Here is a 23,691-nt window from a genome sequence, read left to right on the forward strand (position 1 = left end):
CCCTTTGTTGGCAATAACGGAGGCCAAACGTTTTCTGTAACTCATCACAAGCTTTTCACACACTGTTGCTGGTATTTTGGCCCATTCCTCCATGCAGATCTCCTCTAGAGCTGTGATGTTTTGGGGCTGTCGTTGTGCAACACAGACGTTCAACTCCCTCCACAGATTTTCTATGGGGTTGAGATCTGGAGACTGGCTAGGCCACTCCAGGACCTTGAAATGCTTCTTACGAAGCCACTCCTTTGTTGCCCTGGCTGTGTGTTTGGGATCATTGTCATGCTGAAAGACCCAGCCACGTCTCATCTTCAATGCCCTTGCTGATGGAAGGAGATTGTCACTCAAAATCTCTCGATACATGGCCCCATTCATTCTTTCCTTTACACAGATCAGTCGTCCTGGTCCCTTTGCAGAAAAACAGCCCCAAAGCATGATGTTTCCACCCCCATGCTTCACAGTGGGTATGGTGTTCTTCGGATGCAATTCAGTATTCTTTCTCCTCCAAACACGAGAACCTGTGTTTCTACCAAAAAGTTCTATTTTGGTTTCATCTGACCATAACACATTCTCCCAGTCCTCTTCTGGAGCATCCAAATGCTTTCTGGCGAACCGCAGACGGGCCTGGATGTGTACTGGCTTCAGCAGGGGGACACGTCTGTACAGGATTTGAGTCCCTGGCGGCGCATTGTGTTACTGATTGTAGCCTTTGTTACTGTGGTCCCAGCTCTCTGTAGGTCATTCACTAGGTCCCCCCGTGTGGTTCTGGGATTTTTGCTCACCGTTCTTGTTATCATTTTGACGCCACGGGGTGAGATCTTGCATGGAGCCCCAGATCAAGGGAGATTATCAGTGGTCTTGTATGTCTTCCATTTTCTAATAATTGCTCCCACAGTTGATTTATTTACACCAAGCATTTTACCTATTGCAGATTCAGTCTCCCCAGCCTGGTGCAGGTCTACAATTTTGTCTCTGGTGTCCTTCGACAGCTCTTTGGTCTTGGCCATAGTGGAGTTTGGAGTGTGACTGACTGAGGTTGTAGACAGGTGTCTTTTATACCAATAATGAGTTAAAACAGGCGCCATTAATACAGGTAACGAGTGGAGCCTCGTTAGACCTCATTAGAAGAAGTTAGACCTCTTTGACAGCCAGAAATCTTGCTTCTTTGTAGCTGACCAAATACTTAATTTCCACTCTAATTTGCAAATAAATTCTTGAGCTTTACCCATGTTGACAATTACAGGCCTCTCTAATCTTTTCAAGTAGGAGAGCTTGCACAATTGGTGGTTCACTAAATACTTATTTGCCCCACTGTATTTGATGTAGTTAATATACATGTTCTTACCAATTTTGTGTTAACAAATGCCAATTTAAATATCTGAATGAATTAAATAAGGATATGCAGTACCTCGAGGGGAGGTCAGTTCAATGTTGTTGATTTCACAGAAGCCAACGGGGAAGATGGAGGGTGAGGTGCCATGGTAGCAGAACCAGTCTGATCCATCAACCGCTTCAGAACCATCAATTCCAATCATAAGATACCCATCTGCCAACACCTTAACAGCATGTGATGTTAATATTTTACACAAACACCAAATATACAGGATACACTTACCTTTCTTACAGTGGCTACACATATCGCTGAGAGATTGAGAGGATCAATAGCTTCCAACTTCATGCCATCCTTGAACCAATCCACACTTTGGTCCACATCTCGCACCTGATAATGATCGATTGAAATTAGATTTGGGCAAATCGTCACACACACATTCACACATGAGAGAGAGAGAGAGAGAGAGAGAGAGAGAGAGAGACATGGACGGAATGGTTCACAAAATCCACCTCAACTGTTGTCACCCTTGGACCCTGTAGTGATAGGTGTGTGTGGGTGTGTGGGTGTCTCACTACGGGGTCCAAGGGTGACAACAGTTGAGGACCAGTGGTTTACATTATACCATACTTTACGTTAACCTTAAGATAACCTTTATTTGTCCCACATTGGGGAAATTTGCAGTCTACAGTAGCAAAATGGGGGGGGGGGGGTTGCAGGCACAAAATAAATGTTTCAGAAAACTGTACACAGTATAAATATAAGTTGCATATATACATCTTATGCATACATAAGGTGGCTGTGCTATTTACAATGGTTACAGGTTTTCACGCATGTTTATTCAGCAGCCTGACAGCAGACGATAGGAACGAGCGGTGGTATCTCTCCTTCTTGCAGCGCGGGTGTAACAGTCTCTGGCTGAAGGACACTCAAGTACCAAAGGTGTCATTGACAGAGTACAAATTAGATGATTTTTTTATGATATGCTGTTTTATGTCACACAAAATGTGAACAAATGTGTATTTTGTTCACTCAACCCTCCACTTATTTTTTTTTCTTTCATTCAAACCGCAACTGACAGGTTGAGGAAGCAAAATGATCATGTTTATGAGATTACCTTTTGGAAGAGCTGTGGGGGGGCATCAACTTGACCTTCAATTTTCTTTGTTACATCTGGAAAGTATATTGGATCAAGTTAGTACTACAATAATGAATGTCGAATAATGGGAAGATAAACACTGAACAAATCCCAGTCACGACAGACATCCTCATGGTTAGATTTATTAGACACGAAATCCAAGTTACTGCCTTTGTTAAAATGAGTGGGATGCACCACGAAGGGCATCCAGTGTCAAAACTATGCCAACAGAATTACCTTGAGGACAGTGCCCCTGTAGAAAATTTCAATGACTGCTGTGTCAACTATCCACCAAAAGAGTGTGCTAACGCATTGTGAAAAAGGTCAGGACTGGTTTCCATTGTGTACAATGGGATCTGTGGACCGAAAATGTGCCAGGGCAAATAAATAAATAAATAAACTAAGATGGGGACTTTTTTTTAAGTGGTCTTTGTTGACTCTCTTTCTTAGCCTTAGACATGAAGGAATTATGTACCATATTTTCCAGACTGCATTATGAGGCGCACCTTCAATGAATGACGTATTTTGTAATTGTTTTCATACATTGGGTGCGCCGCATTATAAGACGCAATCTACAATGCATTCACTAGGTGGAGCTACGCTCAAGGAAACGCCAACAGTACGATCACATGTTAGTAAAACTTTTTTAATAAAGCAGCGACACAGTTCACTTAACCAACAGCAAGTTATAACATTGACTCGTTAACGTTGAACTCTCTTGCCGCTGCTCTATTTCCGTGTGCAACTGCGTAACCGATCGCCTTAAGTTTGAACTCTGCGTTGTCAGCATGTCTCGAGCAAGGAGCCATACACAAGGCGCATTGGATTTTAAAGTGCGCTGTGAGCTTTTAAGAAAATGGAAGCCTTTTAGGTCCGCCTTTTAGTGCAGAAAATACACTATCTAGAGCAGGGGTGCCCAAACTTTTTGGATCGAAGATCTACTTTTCGATCAACTAACCTCCCGGGATCTACCCTTACCGGCGCGCGCATGCGCACGCGCACACACGCACACGCACACGCACACGCGCGCACGCCATGATGAGAAAAAGCCTGAAACGGAGGCATGCGACGCACTTTTGCAGCCTGTTAACTATCATAGCTCACACGTACCGTTTTAAAGTGCTTCCCTGGGCCCTCCTAGGTTCCTATTCTTTGCCCGTGCCCTCGGTGAATTGTACACGATGCAAACTCTGAATCAGAATAATGACGATAAAAGATAGAGCGCAACAGCTCTGATCACAAGCTGCAATTGCAAACTGCTGAGCGCTAACAACTTCCGGTGACGTAATCACACGCCACCGTAAATTTAAGATTTACCTGCTTTATTTTATTTTTTAAATATTTTTTTTGTGAAAATGGGACTGATAAGATGATTAGGGTGCAGTGTATATTAACACAAAAAATATATTACTAACATGTACAAAGACACACAAATGGTTGTTTGTTTTTTTTCTTCTCGACACTCCTCGGATCTACTTGGGACCGGTCTTAGATCTACCGGTAGATCAGGATCTACCTAATGGGCACCCCTGATCTAGAGACTTCAATTCTTCTAGAGACTTCAAAAGAATCTGGCACGTATTTACAGTCAATATATGTGCAAAATAAAATGTACATTACACTACTCCTAAATAACATTTTAACATCTACATCAGTGATTCTCAACCACTGAACTGTGGCACATTAGTTTGCCACTTCCCTTAATTGAGGCAAAAACAATTTATTTACGACAAAAAAAATAATTGTGGTCATCTATCTATGCCAGCGGCTAAATTCTTAAATGCTCTTACATCACAGGTGTCAAACTCAAGGCCCTCGGGCCAGTTCTGGCCTGCCACATCAGTTTATGTGGCCCCGAAAGCAAATCAAAGATGTCAACTTTCATGATACCTGCGAAAATATCGACCAAAATTTCTAATTCTCATTTGTAATACAGAAGAATATGAATTAAACAAGAATATGAAGTAAGAGTATTAATTAAACAAATTAAAAAACTGGTTCGACAGGAATAAATTAACACTAAATTTGAAAAAAATCTAAGGTAGTTGTTTTTGGCACGAGACCAATCAAACACCAAGTTAAAATAAAGGTAAACTCAATTGAAATTGAACGTGTTTATGAAAATAAGTTTCTTGGACTAGTAATAGATACTAAACTATCTTGGAAGCCACACATAGACAACGTTAAAAGAAAAATATCCAAAACTATAGGGATCCTCCACAAAACTAAGGATGTGTTAAATAAAAGATCATTGTACACATTATACTACTCATTATTACTTCCATATGTGACCTACTGTGTGGAAATATGGGGAAACGCTTGCAAAACAAACACACTCCCAGTTTTAAAACTACAAAAAAAAAAGCAATCAGAATAATCAATAGATCTAAATATACAGAACCCACGAATCCCCTATTCATCAAATCAAATACAATGAAATTCTATGACCTGGTTGACTTTAAAATCGCCCAATTAATGTACAAAGTAGATAATAATCTCCTTTGCCAAAATATCCAGAAGCTTTTTGAAATTAGAGAAAGTTGTTATAATTTAAGGGGAACTAACCTATACAAAAAATCCAAAACAAGAACAAACATCAAGCAAAGGAGTGTATCAGTAATAGGTGTCAATCTGTGGAATTATTTTGAAATGGACCTGAAAATTAGTAAATTGCTTGTTGAGTTCAAAAACAAATTCAAAAGATTAGTCCAAAAAAACTACACAAATCAGAGTTAAGCTGCTAAATTTGATGTATCTATAACATATAGTAATACATCAGAATTACATTGATCAACTTATTAAATGTATTAATGAAATGTAGTATTTATTATGAATATGATAATTGATAATTGATATAAAAATATGCAAGAGTGAGTATGTATATACACACCGAGAGCTGTAGGTTAGTACAGTTACACATAAGGATAAAAGCATTGATGATATGTTGATTTTTTTTTATTTTTGTTTTGAAAAAGGATCAACTAATATGTTGTTACAGAACAAGGGGTAGGACCAGATAAGTTTTTTACTTCCTCCTACTCCTTTGAACATAGAATTGTGATGATGACTGTTTTTTTTTCCCTTTTCTTTTTACAATTTTTGCTTGCTTTCACTTTTGTCAATTTATTGTTGTATTGTGTTTTATCTGTTCAATAAGAACAAACAAACAAACAAACAAAGAGTGATACTGGAAGCATTTCCACACCTCTCATTACAGTAACTTAAACAATAGGTAAATAAACCATGATTCTTGACTTCTGAAATTAGACTATGGGGGGTGGGGGTTCCGATTGGGGGTTTGAATCATGGGACTTTTCCAATTACTGTCAAGTCTGGCCTGTGAAGGCCTTTGAGACTTATTTTTTACTAAGCTCGATACAAATAAAATAAAACAACTTGACTTTACTCTTATATATTGTATATGCTGTAGATTGTAACCTTAACTTTAATTTTGATTGGCCACAGAGACAAATCCATGGGAAATAATCTCTCATCTACAATATCTACAGTTGTGCATTCGCATTCACTACATACTGTACGTCCCCCAAAAAACAGACGGAGCTAGCTGCAGCAGGCATGATCACCATTCATGGTGAGACTGTGGAGCGTGTTGAGGAATACCAATACTTGAGCAGATCTTTTGACAGTCTGATGAAATTCTCGAACACTGTGGAGAGCCTCAGAAAAAGTAAGCTGAGACTGTCTCATTAGGAAACTCGGGTACTTGAGAGTAAACCACAACATTCTCATGACATTCAATTCATCCTTCATTGAGAGTATCATCACCTTCTGAATCACCAGCTGGTTTCATTCAGCCACGCATTGAGATTGTAACGACCTGCAGAAAACCGTGGCTGTCTGCTCTAAAACCATTACTCCTCTTAGATTTTTTTGGTTGTTCATGAACAAATGACAGGCAGGCTGCTTGTTCACATTGTTCATACACGTCTTCAAGGCCTGGACTCTCATCAACTGTATGAAATTTTGAGAAGATACCTTCATCTGGGACAAGTAACAGTGGTTTTTGTAGTTATGGTGATGCCGAATTTTAAAGTAAATTAAAAATGGCGGATTTCCTGTTATGTTGAGTATATGCCTCAAAGAGACTTTTTGGCTATACACACCATATTTTCATATATCTAGGTCAGTGTTTTTCAAACCCTGTGCCGCGACACACCAGTGTGATATATTGTCAGGTGTGCTGTGGGAAATTACACAATTTGTATGCCTGTGCGGTCGATCGCCTGGAAGAGTAATCGTGTAGTACTCTTCCATACCGGTAGGGAGCAGCAGCAGCTAGGAAATTGCCTTATGCTTCGAGACAAGCTAAGTTTCCGACGCGAGACAATACAATGAAAGGTATCTTTCATTCTGGTTTACGTTTACTGGAAATGCAATGGCACCAATGTTCCCTCTAAGCTTCGCAACTGTGCACTGGTCGCATACACTCAGCGCACAATAAAACCTATACAGCGCAGTGACCGCACTGCCAATGAATTAGATATATAACTTTTTTTCTGTATCAATTTAGTGAGTGACAGGTGTCCAACCAATCACACGATACGATGCAATGACGCTATGCACCCAATCACGGCAGTGGCAGTACTTGCGCTTGTTCTCTGCTCCATAAAGATAACAGTGCGGTGGCGAGAAGTGACGCTAAAGCTAATCACTTTTCATGGCGAAACGACCGGGCATTGAATATGATACGTTGACTCCCCAAACCAAAATAAGAATGAACTGCGGTTCTTTTAATTTGCAATGGCTGTCGGAGTATGTGAAAATAGAAGAACAAGCAGTGAAACTGGTGAGATATTTTCATTTTCGAGTGCAAAACATGCTAAAGTTGTAAGTGAAAAATATGGACTAAATGGAAGCTAGCTCAAGCGAAACATTCAGCAGAAAAGTCATTTGAATGATGTTGGAATCATACAAAGACTCAAGATGGGAAAAGCGATTGGTACAATATTGCAGGAGAGTGCAAACAACCGGGAGAAAAAGATGCGGCTGTCACGCAGAAAAAAATTCGACCTTGAGCAAGTTAAAGTTCTAATTGACTATATTTTACTGGCCATTAAAACGAATGCACCAAATATTGGATTGATGTTGATTTGATTCCTATTCAGTGTGTTACAATACTGCGTTAATTTTCAATGTTAAAAAAACGCTTATAAAGTAAATATTCCCATGTACGGAGTTTTTTCAAAAGGAAATCCCTTCACCCGGACTAAAAACCTATGCATTAAAATCTCGACTACGATGTCACATTAACGATCAATTCATAACAATGCAATTTCCACGACCCGGAACCCGGAAGCCATACAGAAGCATGCAGTGGCGCAAAAACAAGCAAGTCCCGCTCGATACTATGGAGTAACTCTGTCCGTGCCGCTATTTACTCTGATTGGAAACAAAACGGCAACATGTAAGTGACATGTCTCATTAGCATGAGTTTTAGTGAATGATTTTCATTTCGCTCACAGCTCCAAGTTTCCGGAACGCAACATACTCATAGCTGCTCTGCCATTGGCTTACCGAGCATCATCCTGGCCTCCGATTAGCCAAGAGGGACCTCACTATGTGTGTAGATACTGTAGCTAGATCCGTGGAAGATAGAGTGGAATGCATCCGATTAGCTGCTCAGAGTAAATTTCTTGTGGCTCGACGGACAGTCAAATAAATTAACGTTTCCTGGATAACAAGTAAACTTGTTATCATGCTAAAAACCTTACGCTAACTGGAGCGCTAATTAGAGAGAAGGCGAGTTCCATCGCGCTAACAAATGGCCATCGAGGACGACGAAGCGTCCCGTGGCTGGCTTTAAAGGTTCATTGCATGACATCAACTGAGCAACACTGTCTTGGGTGGCGATCGAGGGGAGCTCGAGTTAGAGACAGTGAGATCGTGGAAAGAAAAGCCACCGGGTCTGTTACTCGTCTCATTTTAGAGCAAATCGTCTGAAGTTTGTTATACTGCATTTTGTTCATATACCTGTACAGTATATTGTACTGCAGCTTTTGTGTTATAAACAGTGTTAGGAGCATATATTTTTGCATTTCATTGCTTGTGTTGTTACACATGTAATTTGTTCATATACTTGATGTTCATAAAGGACATGTACCATGCTCATTTCCCACATACGGAAATTATTTTATAAGGAAGGATTGGACAGCACAAACATGAGTCCATACTAGAGAATATTTACTGTAGTAACAATATAATACTTAATTGTTAAAATAAGCTTTTTTCACATTTTCAAGTTGTGGTGTGCTGCAAGATTTTTTCAATGAAAGAAATGTGCCTTGGCTCGAAAAAGATTGAAAAACACTGATCTAGGTGAAACATACAACTGGGGCTAAATCATTAACATTTTATAAACTAATAAAATATTGATGATTTTTGCAGTTTTAAAGTAAATTGAAAATAGGCGACTTCCTTTTGAGTTTAGAGTAAGGCTCTTGACACTTTTTTGTAGGTCTTGAAGTGTTTTGAGGTCACATTTTTGAGACACATCTAGTTCAGCCTATGGGAGAAGAAGCTCAAAGAATAAAACATACTTCTTTCAGCCAGTAAGTCACGCTGTCATCGATAAAAAATAAGTTTGTAGATGTGTTCACGACTCTTTGCTTTCAGAGGTGCGTCGCATGTGTTTTGTTGTGCGTGTTAACCAGTTCTTATAATGCCTGTGTGTTTTGTACCACTGTTTCTCTTCAACATAACCATCATGAATTCAGTCATTGAGCCAAATGATTCATTCGAGTGTTCTAGGACCTTCGCAAGAAATAGCTTCGGTTCATTTGCTTACTTCATTCATTAATTGGACTAAGGCAGTCGGTTTCGGGAGTGTTACTTCACTTAGAGGTTTTGTGTCGCACGTCTCTGTTAAGATGTCCCTGCTGTGTAAGTACTGTACTTTCCACACTATAAGGCGCACTTAAAAGCATTCAATTTTCTCAAAAGCCGATGGTGCGTCTTATAATCCGGTGCGCCTTATACAGGGTCAGGCAAAACGATCTGACACATTTGTAGGTTAAATAAAAGGTAAATAAAGTAAACAAAGTAAACAAAAGTGTTTTTATTTTCGAAAAGTACATATGCCATGTAATATATCATTGCTTTGTTTCTTTATTATGCCATTGTTTTTCATTTCTTTTTCAGTTGCTGCCATGAATTGGATTGGTCAGCATCGCGCTTTCATTGTGGAAACGTTTATCAAAACAAACGAATCTAACTGCAACACGAGTGTCCCGTTTGCACTTCAATCTTGGTTGACATGATCCCGAACCAGCTCGAAACACGATCTTGTTAGGGGTTACCAACTTCAGAGCTACTGGATCTGCATTGAAACGAAAATCAACTGGCCGAACTCGCACCACCAGAACTCCAATTAATTTTTAAAACATAATGAAACCGAATGGCATTATATGTAGTTTTCGAAAATAAAAACACATTTTTGTTTCTTTACTTTATTTGCCTTTTATTTTTTACCTAGAAATGTCAGATCATTTTGCCTGACCCTGTATATGGTGTTAAAGTCTCTTTATATTCCCCATTGAGTTGTTTCCCTGTTAGTGTTCCTGTGCCATCTAGTGGTGATTATTAGCAGGAACCAATTTTAACGAAAAAAGGTTCTGCCCGACACTAATTGATTGACGTGCATTCGCCAACACGCACTCAAACAAACAAATAGTTTGTGAGCTCTGCACATCCACAATGAAATGAAGATGATACCAAAAGCAGAGTTAACTATTGACTAAATGAAGGAAGAAGGAGACAAGCAAGACTTCGAAGGATATTTAGTCCATGGTGTATGTGAGCACACGAGGTTTGTGTGCCTTTTTGGTAAATCGATTGTCTTCATAACTTTTGTCTTTCATTTAGTGTTTTGTAATGTCATTTGTATGTACAGTATGTTTCATTTCCATGTTTGTGACCAATTTTCCTGGGTTGCCAAGGAATACGCCCTGTATTTTTATGCACTTTGTGCTGTGTTTCACGCTATATCCTGAGGGAGCTACATATGGATCAATATATTGATTTGTTAGATGTGGTATTTTAGATATTCTGTAAAGGCTCTATATAAATAAAGCTTTATTGTATTGTATTGGATTCCCTTAGCGTAGCTCCATCTAGTGGATGCATAACGCAACTGTAGCCACAACTGTCGCTTCTATTCCATCTGCCTTATAATGTAGTGCACCCTCAATAAGAAAACTGTTTTAAAACAGGCCATTCATTGAAGGTGTGCCTTATGCTCGGAAGTGCCTTATGGTGCAGAAAATACGGTACTTGTATGTGTGTCTTTTGAAAGTGCACTTATTAAAAACTGAACACTAGACTAGCAAAATATTGATTTTGTTGTCAGGCCTGACGTGTTTACAAAGTATCGTGAGTTTTTGTGCATCTTTTGACCCTCAAACTCAGCGTTGTTTTAATGGCGAAATGCTCCTTGTGATGGCAACAGCGTTTCGTGAAAATTTACAAACTTTGTGTGGCAGCAGCATTAAAGGCCAAAACACTATTCCGAGCAAATGAGGTTGGTCTTTTTAATCGCCTGGGAGAAAAGCATCAAAGAAGAAAACAAAACATATTTCCTTTAGCCAGTAGACAGCACTACCACTACCATGAAAAATAACTTCATAGATGTCTGCATACCTGCATACCATCATTAAATGTGATTAGAAGATATGATCAAGTTACAAAAGGTGTTGTAGTTAAGGGGACATTGACTTTGAAAGTAAATTAAAAATGGTGGTGGTTTCTGTTAGATCTAGTATTTGGCTCCAAGAGACTTTTTTTTTGTTGTTGTTGATCTTGGCCTGTTTCAGAGACCACGATAGTTTCATCGATCTCGGTGAAATGTACAACTGGGCCTTCTTATTTAAAAAATTCTTGGGGGCGCTGATGAGCCATTTTTGAAAAGTTCCACTATCGCCGAATAAATTATTGGTGATTTTGGCGGGCTTGTGTGGTTCATGAATTTTCATGACAATTAGTGTCGTTTTCTTGCTGAACAGCATGTTGCAATGGCAACAGCCTTTCGCAAAAATACACAAATTTGGTGTTGCTCTTCTGAGCAAATATTTGTGCATCTGGTTATCCCGCAAGGAGAAAGACAAAGAATAAAACACATCTTAAATAAGTGAAATTTGGAAAAGATAGGATAATCTGGGTCAAGTAACAGCTACGTTAATGGTCACGGTAAATCACCTTAATGGCCATGCCATTTCACTTTCCAAGATCAGACGTTCTCATATTAGTCATATAGGGCAAAGGCATATTCCACCTCACACATTGATTTTGAGTAAGCACAAAAAGCCATTTTTAAGAATACATGACTGAAGTGATAGACAGAATCTTTGAAGACACACAAAAGGAGGAAATGACAGCTAAAATTAAGCCAACCCCTCACAAATTCCACTGCAAAAAGACACACTGAAGGTCTAGCTGGTGAGCGATGTTCTCTCCAAGCTACAGACAAAAGTGCAAATGCGCACTGCTCTCACCCTCTCCACACACACACACACACAATACAGTTCAATTCTCATTCCTGCATTTCCACCTCAGTTTAACCTACAAACAGGAATCCTTTCCCACTTCCCTTTCAGTTTCAGTGGTTGCGACACAAGGTGCACACTCACATAGTTTAAAGCAGGGGTTTCCAAACTCAGTCTTTAGGGGCTGCCCGTTTTCCATCTCTTCCTACTGAAACACACCTGATTCAAAGGTTCAGCTCATCAGCAAGCTCCGAAGAAGACAATGATCCTGATGATTTGAATCAGGTGTGTTGCAGCAAGGAGAGCTGGAAAACAGTTAGGACATCAGACCTTGAGTTTGGACAACCATGGTTTCGAGCATTAACGCACATACAGTCACACTAACCATTGATGTGAGACTGTGGGTGAAACGTGGACTGCTCCATTCAATAAGTCCAGATCTCGGGGTAGTTTATGCTTTTGAACCTTTGGAACCCTTGAATGAGGCTCATTTGCGCGTTTCAGAGGTCTGGTGACTAGGAATTTCTGTGTTTTATTAAATAACGTGTTTTCCTAGGATGGTTCGGATTTTGTAAAATATCTACGTCATGTAACTTGTTATGATCTCAGGTTTGGGAGGACAGATGTGATACTGGTTTGGTCGCCATGTGCGTGTCTGATGTTGCTCACCGAGGGATGCTCAGACTTTTTTTGTGAATACTCAAATGCATGCATTAGAGGCAACATTGCTGATGAGGTATTTAATCAACCGTAAAATGAAAGGAGGGGTACACTAACACTGATGATGTTTGCAAGGTATTATTATTGGTCATAAAAGGAGACTGTCAGTATGTCAAAAGAGAAATAATATTTTATTTCAGTTTATATTTTTTTTGTTTTGGCTGAAAAAGATTTTTTTTAAATATTATAGTAAGGTACATGTGATGTGACCAACCTCATTGAATGAAACTTTGAATAATTGAAAAAAAAAAATTGCGGCCCTTTAAAATTTGTATTCAAGTACCCCTGGCCAAACGGCTGATGTTTATTGTGCGCTGAGTCAAACTTTGAGCGTAATTTTGAGGAGGATCATAAAAATGGGGTGAGCTGTGAATAAGGTTTAACATTTTCCCTGGCAGTTTCTAATTTTAGTTATTTCACACTCATCTGTCTTCTTGACTCTACCATAAACAAGTCGTCGTGCTCTCTCATTCTGATTCAATCTTTTGAAAACATCCAAGACAGCGGTGTCATAAACCCACCAGATCTTTTAAACCGATGTCCAATGCTGCGCGACCATCCAATAGTATGAATTAGAGGACTGTACATGTGACACCAGAAGTCATCGGATCCATCCTGGCTCTCCTCATAGACCAGCCTGAGCCGTCCTCCAATGACTTGCTCCACCAAGGCCACTCGTGTCCGGCAAAGATAATTTTTATCCACCACCTCTACCCGCATCAGCTTCTTAAAAGGGAACTGTGTATTTTCATGTACCTAAGATGAAAATGAGAAAGTATACAAATGAGGCAGGTGACACATATCATGGTACTGTTTTTGGGAAAAATACCGCCACCTGTAGTGGCACTAAAAAGTTTGGACACCACTTCCTTTATTTATTTATGTTTGTGTGTGTGTGTGTGTGTGTGTGTGTGTGTGTGTGTGTGTGTGTGTGTGTGTGTGTGTGTGTGTGTGTGTGTGTGTGTTCGTGCGTGTTGTTGCGCCCCCCAAGGAAGAAGAAAATATTCACACACACAAGCACAAGCACACACCTTTTGTAAATAAAGGCGCTGGTCCCCAAACCTTTTAGTGCCACTAGCCATTTTCATGTGGAAGCATATTTTCAAAGAACGACCCCCACCCCCAAAAAATTGATTTAAAATATCACTCACCATGATCTGTGTGTATATCAGCAAGTGAACCCAAAAATGTTCTTTCCAATAATATGTTCTATGCGTCCTTGTAGTCTAAACACATGATTCTGATTAATATTGCGTTGGTAGGATATGAATGAGGCAAACCCAGAAAACAGGTGAGGTGTGATCGGTCGTTGCCTGAGCCGTGAGCTGACTTACCCCTTTAAAAAGGAAGTTTCTTTTTCCAAACCGGGTCAGGTAGTTTAGAATATTTTTTTTTCCTGAATAAATCAAATCATTTAAAAACTGCATTTTAGATTTACTGATGTTGTCGTTGTCTGATCTTATTTTTTTAATGATAAGCATTAAAGTGGGCAAACTGCAAAAAATGAATTTCACAGTGGAGCAAATACTTTTTGATGGTACCGTATGTCCCACTCGTGGTTATTTATGCAGAATTTTACTTGATTGCTTTAGTACAGTATATGCCCAAAAAATATAGATGGAAAACACACACAAAAATATCTAGAAAAATATATTTTCAAAGCATTGTACAGTATACAGTCAAACCTTGGTTTTCATCTATAATCCGTTCCAGAAGGCCGTTCGAAAACCGAAATTGTTCGAAAACTGAAACCACGCTCTTTTTAAAATAAAAATGTTTACTGAACACGTCTGCTCACAATGGAAAGCAACACAAGGAAGCGTCACGTCCTCGTCTACCCGAGGAAGCGTCACTTCCTCGTGTAAGGAAGGCGAGAGGAGTTAAATGCTGCATTCAAGTGCGCTCAGTTTGTTCAAGAACCGAAATTTGTTCGTCATCCGAGGCATAAAAAAAACTCGACATTTTTGGTCAAAAAACGAATTGGTCCAGAACGGAGACGTTCGAAAACCGAAGTTTGACTGTATTATATATTCACATACATATATGCAGACACTAGTTGCTGATTAATTTCCGTTTCCATCTCACCTTGACATTAAAGTCGGGTGGCAGTGTTTTAGCTCCAGTGAGACGCTTCACAAGAAATGCTTTCCAGTTCGAATGCTTATGCTGTATGCCTGCAAAAGATATTGTATTGATGCTCATACAGTAACTACTTTGTACAAGGCTGGCAAAAAGAAAGACATCTCATGAAGACAAGTACAGCTTAATGGGATCAGTCTCACTTTTTGGCGGTACAAGAGGTTTACCGCTCGAAGCACACCAGCCCACAGGATGAACTTCAGGGATACAAAGATTACACCAGAAGTCCTTACTGCTGTCACCGTCAAAACCTTCATAACGCAGGAGAGCCTTGAAGCCTATGGAAAATAAGCAGATATCTATTAGAGCTTTACTTTGATCAGCAGGCTGATTAATCATCACCCATAAAATCAGCACTGATTGATATGGAACCAATGTACAGTTGAAGGAAAGTGTATGTGTTATGGCCTCAATATATTGGAAAAACATGTGAGGTGTGATTTGGATGTTAACTAGAGCGATATTGATATTACTACGTTATTTAACATGTTTAAAAAGAAATTAATTTTAATTATCTAAGGAAAAAAGTCATTTTTTTCCATGGGGCAAAATAAGCAAGCTCAATGTGTTCTTAGTTAATTGATTTTAATTCCCCTCGATAATGCACAATTATTAGGAGACAAGGTAAGTTTACATCCGATTGGTCAAATTCAGATCAAAGAAAAGAATTCGAGAAGAAAATTGCATGTCTTTGTGATATGAAAATTGTGTAGGCCATTATCGCAATATCGATTATGTTTTTTCAATACAGTGGTACCTCTACTGACGAAATGAATATGTCCTGTAAGAAATTTAACTAGAACATTTTCTAAGTAGAGACGCGTTTTCTATGTAAATGACCTAATTTGTTCCAAGAGCCCAAAAATTCAGACATACATTTTTTATGTAACAAATACATGTTAAAATGAGATTATTGCACAATAAATGAGAGTTGTGCATAATAAAAAAAAAACAAAGAATAAAGAATAAAATGATGGTCATTTTCATCATTTTTTTTGCCCTATTTATTTCATGTTCTCTCTCAGAAGTGGTTCTTGCCTGGCGTCTTGTAAAGAACTGATCCAAGGACGTTGCTTTTGTTGGCTTTTAACAATCTTTCGAAAATGTCCAAGACAAACATTCAGCATAGTAAGCGATCGCCCAACTGGTGAACACTTTTTCTGGGTGATTCACATTTACGTAAAACTATCGGGACGCCTCATGACCTGAGGAGCAAATGATGAGGACGCTGCATAGACGCATAGACAAAATATTTGACTTTTCGGCAGAGGACAACCAGGAAAAGCAAAGCTTTTTATTTTGCCAAAAGCTGTTGCCATGGTGACGTGGCTTTTGCCAAGAAAAATTATGCTGATTTTGATGGTCTCACATACTGTACATGTGAAACTTGGCACACACATCACGCTTGGTCAATTTATAACTACAGTCAAACCTCGGTTTTCGAATGTCTCTGTTCTCGACCAAATCGGTTTTCGACAAAAAATTTCGAGTTTTTTATGCCTCGGATGACGACCGAATTTCGGTTCTCGAACAAACTGAGCGCACTTGAATGCGTCACTTGACTCCTCTCGCCTTCCTTACACGAGGAAGTGACGCTTCCTCGTTTAGCGTTCCATGGTGAACAGACGTGTTCAATAACACCGTCCATCCATTTTCTGATCCACTCTATCCTCACAAGGGTTGCGGGGGGTGCTGGAGCCTATTCCAGCCGTCTTCGGGCAGTAAGCGGGGACGCCCTGACCCGGTCGCCAGCCAATGGCAGGGCAGACAGAGACAAACAACCATCCGCGCTCGCACTCACACCTAGGGACAATTTAGAGTGTTCAATCAGCCTGCCACACATGTTTTTGGAAAGTGGGAGGAAACTGGAGAAAACCCACACAGGCATGAGGAGAACATGCAAACTCCAAACAGTAAGGCCGGAGCTGGATCCGAACCCGAATACCTTTGTACTGTGAGGTCGACGCGCTAAACCACCCGACTGCAATGATCAGATTTTTGCCACAAAATAATTTAAAGGACTTCGTTACAACGAACCGTGGTCAGCTAACTGCCACCGCAACCTTGTTTATGAATAAAATGTACAGCACGAGATTCCCTTCCGTTGCTTAGCAACTCTACATTGTTGTACCACCGGAGGCACGGCACCGTCCTGAGCACTCTGTCACTGACTACACTGCAAGCAATGACCACCATCCCCAACACCCGTCAACTATTTAACTTTATTTTTTTTTGGGGCATGTGGCCGCTGTCAATGACAACAGCCAGGACAAATTTCGTTCCCAGCACAGACAACAACAAAAAAAGTGATAGAGAAAAACACTTAAGAACATTTTAAATTGAAATTATTTTAAAAGTGGGGGGGGGGGGGGGGGGGGGCTTTTGGGGCCTGGTGTGAACACTAAATGTAGGTGTCCTTCCCCAAAAACACACACACACAATACAACATAAATGCATTCCAGCGGGAGTTGTCTTACCTGCTAGCTTAACAATTTCTGCTATCCAGTAAACCTTAGTGGAGTGATTGGTGTCAGAGTTGAGCACTTCAATTCTCACACCTTCCTCAATACCGCCCCAGCATGTCCCCATGGGAGCCTGAAACATTGTTTTTGAAGAATGAATAACACTGGTTTCAACCTTCTGGGTGTTGCTCATACTTACATGCTTGAAACAGCTGACTGGAGCTCCAGATGTGTTATTGACACAGATATACGGTCCCCAGTCAAAGCTTTCAGATGGAACCACTGGCCGAAACACATATCAATGTGTGAAGAACAGAAGAGGATTCAAAAGAACAACATTGATCTATTTAAGTAGGTCTGCCACAAACAACTGTATTGCTGGTTGACTAGTGACCGATAGTAGTCGTGATATTCCGAATAATCAGATCGTATGTAAATAGCAGTATATCACACCAGCAAGCAGCTGCTCTAAGACCATCATTAGCTTAAACCCAGCGCACCGATGGTACTGTTCACCACACACTAGGCGCCCTTGGCATAAATGCTTAAAGTTCCGTTGATCACGCGTTTGAGATCATGTGTCCATTCAAGATGGCGACTTTGAGTCAGGATCAAGTGATGTCGAAGCTGAAGTGATATTTGTTGTATGTTTTGCTAATACAGTGGTACCTCCGGTTACGAAATTAATTCGTTCTGGAAGCAATTTCTTAACTAGAAAATGTTGTAAGTAGAGAGGCATTTTCCATGTAAATGCCCAAATTTGTTCCAAGCTCTGTAAAGCATAAAAATGCATCAAAATATGTAACAAATACACGTTACAATTAGATTATTGCACAATAAATGAGAGTTGTGCGTGATGTAAAACACAGAATATAGTAAATAATAAAAATGATGGTCATTTAACTTTTAACTGCATCCTCATTGTTTTTTGCCCTCTTGAGTTCATGTTCTCTCTTTGAAGTGGTTTTTGCCTGGCGTTTGGTAAAGAACTGATACAAGGACGTTTGCTTTTGTCGGCTTTTAACAATCCTTCGAAAATGTCCAAGGCAAACATCAACAGAGTGAGCGATCGGCCGACTTGGGGACACCTTTTCTGGGTGATTCACATTTATTTAAAACTATCGGAAGGGCAAATGATGTGGACGCTGCATAGACACGTATCTATCTATCTACACACAGACATAGTCAGGATGGTGCTCGGTAGTAGCCAATGGCAGAGCAGTTGTTGCGTTCAGGAAACTCGGAGCTGTGAGTAGCAGCCCACACTGTATGTTTACCTTTCGTATCTTGAAATATCTTTCGTAACAAGAGGCAATATTTTCCTGTTGAGGCGTTTCGTACCTTGAAAATTTCGGAAGTAGAGGTACCACTGTGCACCGAAAAAGAAGACTGAGGGCTGCTTCTCATGAAATATGGTGAAAGCCTTACATTCTGGGGACCTGACATCATCAAGGCAGGCATAATCTTGCCAGAAATCAACAAATTTGTCCCTCAGAGAGCCTCCAAAATGTAATCACTGGGTGCCGCCGTATGAGATGTATGAAGAGCATATGTGCGGTGAATAATATCAGTGTGTGGTTGGCTCATGTGCCCCACACACCAAGAGCGGATGGCGCTGAAGCACCGAAATTATCAAACATGTTCAATCCTAGGCGCCGATGGCACATACTGGCTCATACCGAGTACATGTGGGCAATGAGGGCCAATGGCGCCAAGTGCACGCCAGGCTTTACAGCTCGAATTCTTTTTGGTGGTGTTTCCCAATCGCGTACATGCGTGGAAATATTTAATAATTTATTTCCCAGACCTGATGCACAGCCGCGCGAACATCACAAACATGTGTCAACTCAGGTGTATCAATAAAGCTTAGATGACTGATGAAAAGAAAGTACCGGTATAATGCTTTTGTGGGTCTGAATAGGATTCATGTTCAGGATTTTGTTCCTGATGTTTCAAGTTTCAATACATCCATCCATCCATCCATCCATCATCTACCGCTTATCCGGGGCCGGGTCGCGGGCGCAACAGCTTTAGCAGGGAAGCCCAGACTTCCCTCTCCCTAGCTACTTCTTCCAGCTCTCCCCGGGGGATCCCGAGACGTTCCCAGGCCAGCTGGGTGACATAGTCTCTCCAGCGTGTCCTGGGTCTTCCTCGCGGTCTCCTCCCGGTGGGACATGCCCGGAACACCTCACCAGGGAGGCGCTCAGGAGGCATCCGAATCAGATGCCCAAGCCACCTCATCTGGCTCCTCTCGATGTGGAGGAGAAGCGGCTCGACTCTGAGCCCCTCCCGGATGACCGAGCTTCTCACCTTATCTCTAAGGGAGAGATAAGGTGAGGACACCCTGCGGAGAAAACTCATTTCGGCCGCTTGTAACCGGGATCTCGTTCTTTCGGTCACGACCCATAGCCCGTGACCATAGATGAGGGTTGGAACGTAGATCGACCGGTAAATTGAGAGCTTCACCCTTTGGCTCAGCTCCTTCTTCACCACGACAGACCGATACAACGTCCGCATCACAGCAGACGCTGCACCGATCCGCCTGTCGATCTCTCGCTCCCTCCTGCCCCCACTCGTGAACAAGACCCCAAGATACTTGAACTCCTCCACTTGGGGCAAGATCTCCTCCCCGACCCGGAGGGGGCACTCCACCCTTTTCCGACTGAGGACCATGGTTTCAGATTTGGAGGTGCTGATCTTCATCCCAGCCGCTTCACACTCGGCTGCGAAACGCTCCAGTGAGAGTTGGAGAGCCCTGTTTGAAGGAGCCAACAGCACCACATCATCTGCAAAAAGCAGGGATGCAATACTGAGGCCCCCAAAACGGACCCCCTCAACGCTTCGGCTGCGCCTAGAAATTCTGTCCATAAAGGTTATGAATAGAATCGGCGACAAAGGGCAGCCTTGGCGGAGTCCTACCCCCACTGGAAACGATTCCGACTTACTGCCGGCAATGCGAACCAAACTCTGACATCGGTGGTATAGTGACCGAACCGCCCGTATCAGGGGGTTCGGTACCCCATACCCACGAAGCACCCCCCACAGAACTCCCCGAGGGACACGGTCAAACGCCTTCTCCAAGTCCACAAACCACATGTAGACTGGTTGGGCGAATTCCCACATACCCTCGAGGACCCTGCTAAGGGTGTAGAGCTGGTCCACTGTTCCACGGCCGGGACGAAAACCACACTGCTCCTCCTCAATCTGAGGCTCGACTTCCTGACGGACCCTCCTCTCCAGCACCCTTGAATAGACCTTACCAGGGAGGCTGAGGAGTGTGATCCCTCTGTAGTTGGAACACACCCTCCGGTCCCCCTTTTTAAAAAGAGGGACTACCACCCCAGTCTGCCAATCCAGAGGCACTCTCCCTGTTGACCATGCGATGTTGCAGAGGCGTGTCAACCAGGACAGCCCCACAACATCCAGAGCCTTGAGGAACTCCGGGCGGATCTCATCCACCCCTGGGGCCTTGCCACCGAGGAGCTTTTTAACCACATCGGTGACTTCAACCGTGGACCAGAATTTCCTCAAAGCCGTCCAGAAGTCGGCTTCCATGGCCTCACCGAACTCTTCCCACGCTCCGGTTTTTGCCTCGGCGACCACCGAAGCTGCGTTCCGCTTGGCCAGTCGATACCCGTCAGCTGCCTCTGGGGTCCCACAGGCCATAAAGGCTCGATAGGACTCCTTCTTCAGCTTGACGGCATCCCTTACTGCTGGTGTCCACCAGCGAGTACGGGGGTTGCCGCCACGACAGGCACCAACCACCTTACGGCCACAACTCAGATTGGCCGCCTCAACAATAGAGGCACGGAACATGGTCCACTCGGGCTCAATGTCCCCCGCCTCCCCCGGAACATGGGAAAAGCTCTGTCGGAGGTGGGAGTTGAAACTCCTTCTGACAGGGGATTCCGCCAGACGCTCCCAACAAACCCTCACAATACGTTTGGGTCTGCCAGGACAGACCGGCATCTTCCCCCACCATCGGAGCCTACTCACCACCAGGTGGTGATCAGTTGACAGCTCCGCCCCTCTCTTCACCCGAGTGTCCAGAACATGCGGCTGCAAATCCGATGATACAACTACAAAGTCGATCATCGAACTGCGGCCTAGGGTGTCCTGGTGCCAAGTGCACATATGGACACCCTTATGTTTGAACAAGGTATTCGTTATGGACAATCCGTGGCGAGCACAGAAGTCCAATAACAAAACACCACTCGAGTTCTGATCGGGGGGGCCGTTCCTCCCAATCACGCCCCTCCAGGTCTCACTGTCATTGCCCACGTGAGCATTGAAGTCCCCCAGCAGAACAAGGGAGTCCCCAGCAGGAGTACTCTCCAGCACACCCTCCAAGGACTCCAAAAAGGGTATGCTGAGCTGCTGTTTGGTGCATATGCACAAACAACAGTCAGGACCCGTCCACCCACCCGAAGGCGGAGGGAGGCAACCCTCTCGTCTACCGGTGTGAACCCCAATGTACAGGCACTGAGCCGGGGGGCAATGAGTATGCCCACACCTGCTCTGCGCCTCTCACCGTGAGCAACTCCAGAGTGGAAGAGAGTCCAACCCCTCTCGAGAGAACTGGTACCAGAACCCAGGCTGTGTGTGGAGGCAAGTCCGACTATATCCAGTCGGAAATTCTCTGCCTCACACACCAGCTCGGGCTCCTTCCCTGCCAGAGAGGTGACATTCCATGTCCCAAGAGCTAGCTTCTGCAGCCGAGGATCGGACCGCCAGGGTCCCCGCCTTTGGCTGCTGCCCAGCTCACATTGCACCCGACCCCTTTGGCCCCTCTCATGGGTGGTGAGCCCATCGGAAGGGGGACCCACGTTGCCTCTTCGGGCTGTACCCGGCCGGGCCCCATGGATGTAGGCCCGGCCACCAGGCGCTTGCCAACGAGCCCCACCTCCAGGCCTGGCTCCAGAGGTCGGCCCCGGTGACCCGCGTCCGGGCAAGGGAAACCTTGGTCCATATATTTTTCTCTTCATAAGGGTCTTTGAGCCGTGCTTTGTCTGGCCCCTCACCTAGAACCTGTTTGCCATGGGTGACCCTGCCAGGGGCATAAAGCCCCAGACAACTTAGCTCCTAGGATCATTGGGACACACAAACCCCTCCACCACGGTAAGGTGACGACTCACGGGGGGAGTTTCACCCCATTGCCATTGTCACACCATTACCTGTGTGTGCTGAGTTTCAATACAGTCATTGCTAAAATGTATGGCTTGAGTCTAAAAAAACAAAAAACAAAACAAAACAAAAAAAACACTTTCAATGATGACTATGAAACTACCTATAAATGCATAAAGAAATGCTTGACTGATAGAATGCATGATTTCCCTTTTTTCAGGCATCAAGCATTTTTTAAAATGTTAACAATTGTGAAATCAGATGAGAAAAATTAGGAAAAGGCACTGTGGTAAAGATTTTATGTTTTTAATTCAAATTTATTCAAGATGTTTTGCTTTGCTTTTCACTAGTATGTTTAATTTAAAAGTATTCATTGGTCTACAAAATAAAAATGAGATGTGCAAATGAAACGGGGGGGAAAAATGCTTAAAGATTAGGAAGAACATATTTTATTAGCACTGTAATGCAGTATTTTATAATGAAGTGGGTTTTGTGCGTTTTATTGTTTTGTGGCAAAGTTCTGTCATTTTATGTGCTCCGGTTTGAGTTCTTGAAAACATTGCTCTGTTCGTGGGTGTCGGAATGTGTGTTGTTCATGTTTCGACATCGCTGCGGTCTTACAATAACTGTGTTTTGGTTGTTCAGAGTGCCTCCGTCAAAAACACACCATTACCTGTGTGTGCTGAGATAGTCAGGCATCAAAGACAATGTGCTTTCTTTTGCCATGAAAGTTATACCCCTTTCCCACTGAAATTAGCAGGTAGTAGTGATCCGTGGCGACACGCAACCAATTGGCAAATTGTCCCTTTCCCATTGACCAACAGAAAGGCGATTCTGCACCTCCGCCCCCCCCCCACCACTTTGCGTCTGGTTACATCACCACGCTGTGATTGCGTAGATGATAGTGCGACAGATTTCTTGGTGGTAAACAAAGCAATATACAATACAATACAATACATGCTGATTTGGAAGAGAGTGTTCCTTCTTTTATCATGCTTTTTACCGTTCTCAAAATGGTCGAAAAGCAGCGGAGGATCAACTCTTTGCTACTAATGAGACAACAGCTTCAGGGGCGATCTCCTAGCTTTGTTGCGGGGGACTGCTATATACGGGGCTGATGGCGCACAATGTTATGACTCATCACGTACCGCCCTATGTCATCACGTAATTACCGGGAAGTCCCGTGTTAGGCTTTCACACTGCAAGCAGAGGTGATCCGAGGCGATCACAACCCACCTCCGATGGCGTGCTGGTGGACACGGATCGGCACGGATCGACATTCCTTTC

The 23,691-nt window shown here is 42.5% G+C and overlaps 1 protein-coding gene across 2 annotated transcripts in view; it reads right to left on the reverse strand.

Annotated features, from left to right (window-relative positions):
- Positions 1–23,691, reverse strand: part of mbtd1 (mbt domain containing 1) — a 78,175-nt gene that overhangs the window by 27,678 nt on the left and 26,806 nt on the right. For both annotated transcript variants that reach the window (XM_086138413.1, XM_086138414.1), the window contains exons 5-12: positions 17,480–17,562; positions 17,296–17,413; positions 14,962–15,096; positions 14,765–14,853; positions 13,201–13,435; positions 2,442–2,497; positions 1,610–1,714; positions 1,403–1,550 (exon numbers count right to left, since the gene is read on the reverse strand). In XM_086138413.1, coding sequence (XP_085994539.1) covers positions 1,403–1,550; positions 1,610–1,714; positions 2,442–2,497; positions 13,201–13,435; positions 14,765–14,853; positions 14,962–15,096; positions 17,296–17,413; positions 17,480–17,562 — 969 coding nt within the window. The remainder of the gene's footprint in view (positions 1–1,402; positions 1,551–1,609; positions 1,715–2,441; positions 2,498–13,200; positions 13,436–14,764; positions 14,854–14,961; positions 15,097–17,295; positions 17,414–17,479; positions 17,563–23,691) is intronic.

Source organism: Hippocampus guttulatus, chromosome 19 (assembly GCF_054856545.1).
Source record: "Hippocampus guttulatus isolate MCC_2025c chromosome 19, RoL_Hgut_1.0, whole genome shotgun sequence".
NCBI lineage: Eukaryota > Metazoa > Chordata > Actinopteri > Syngnathiformes > Syngnathidae > Hippocampus > Hippocampus guttulatus.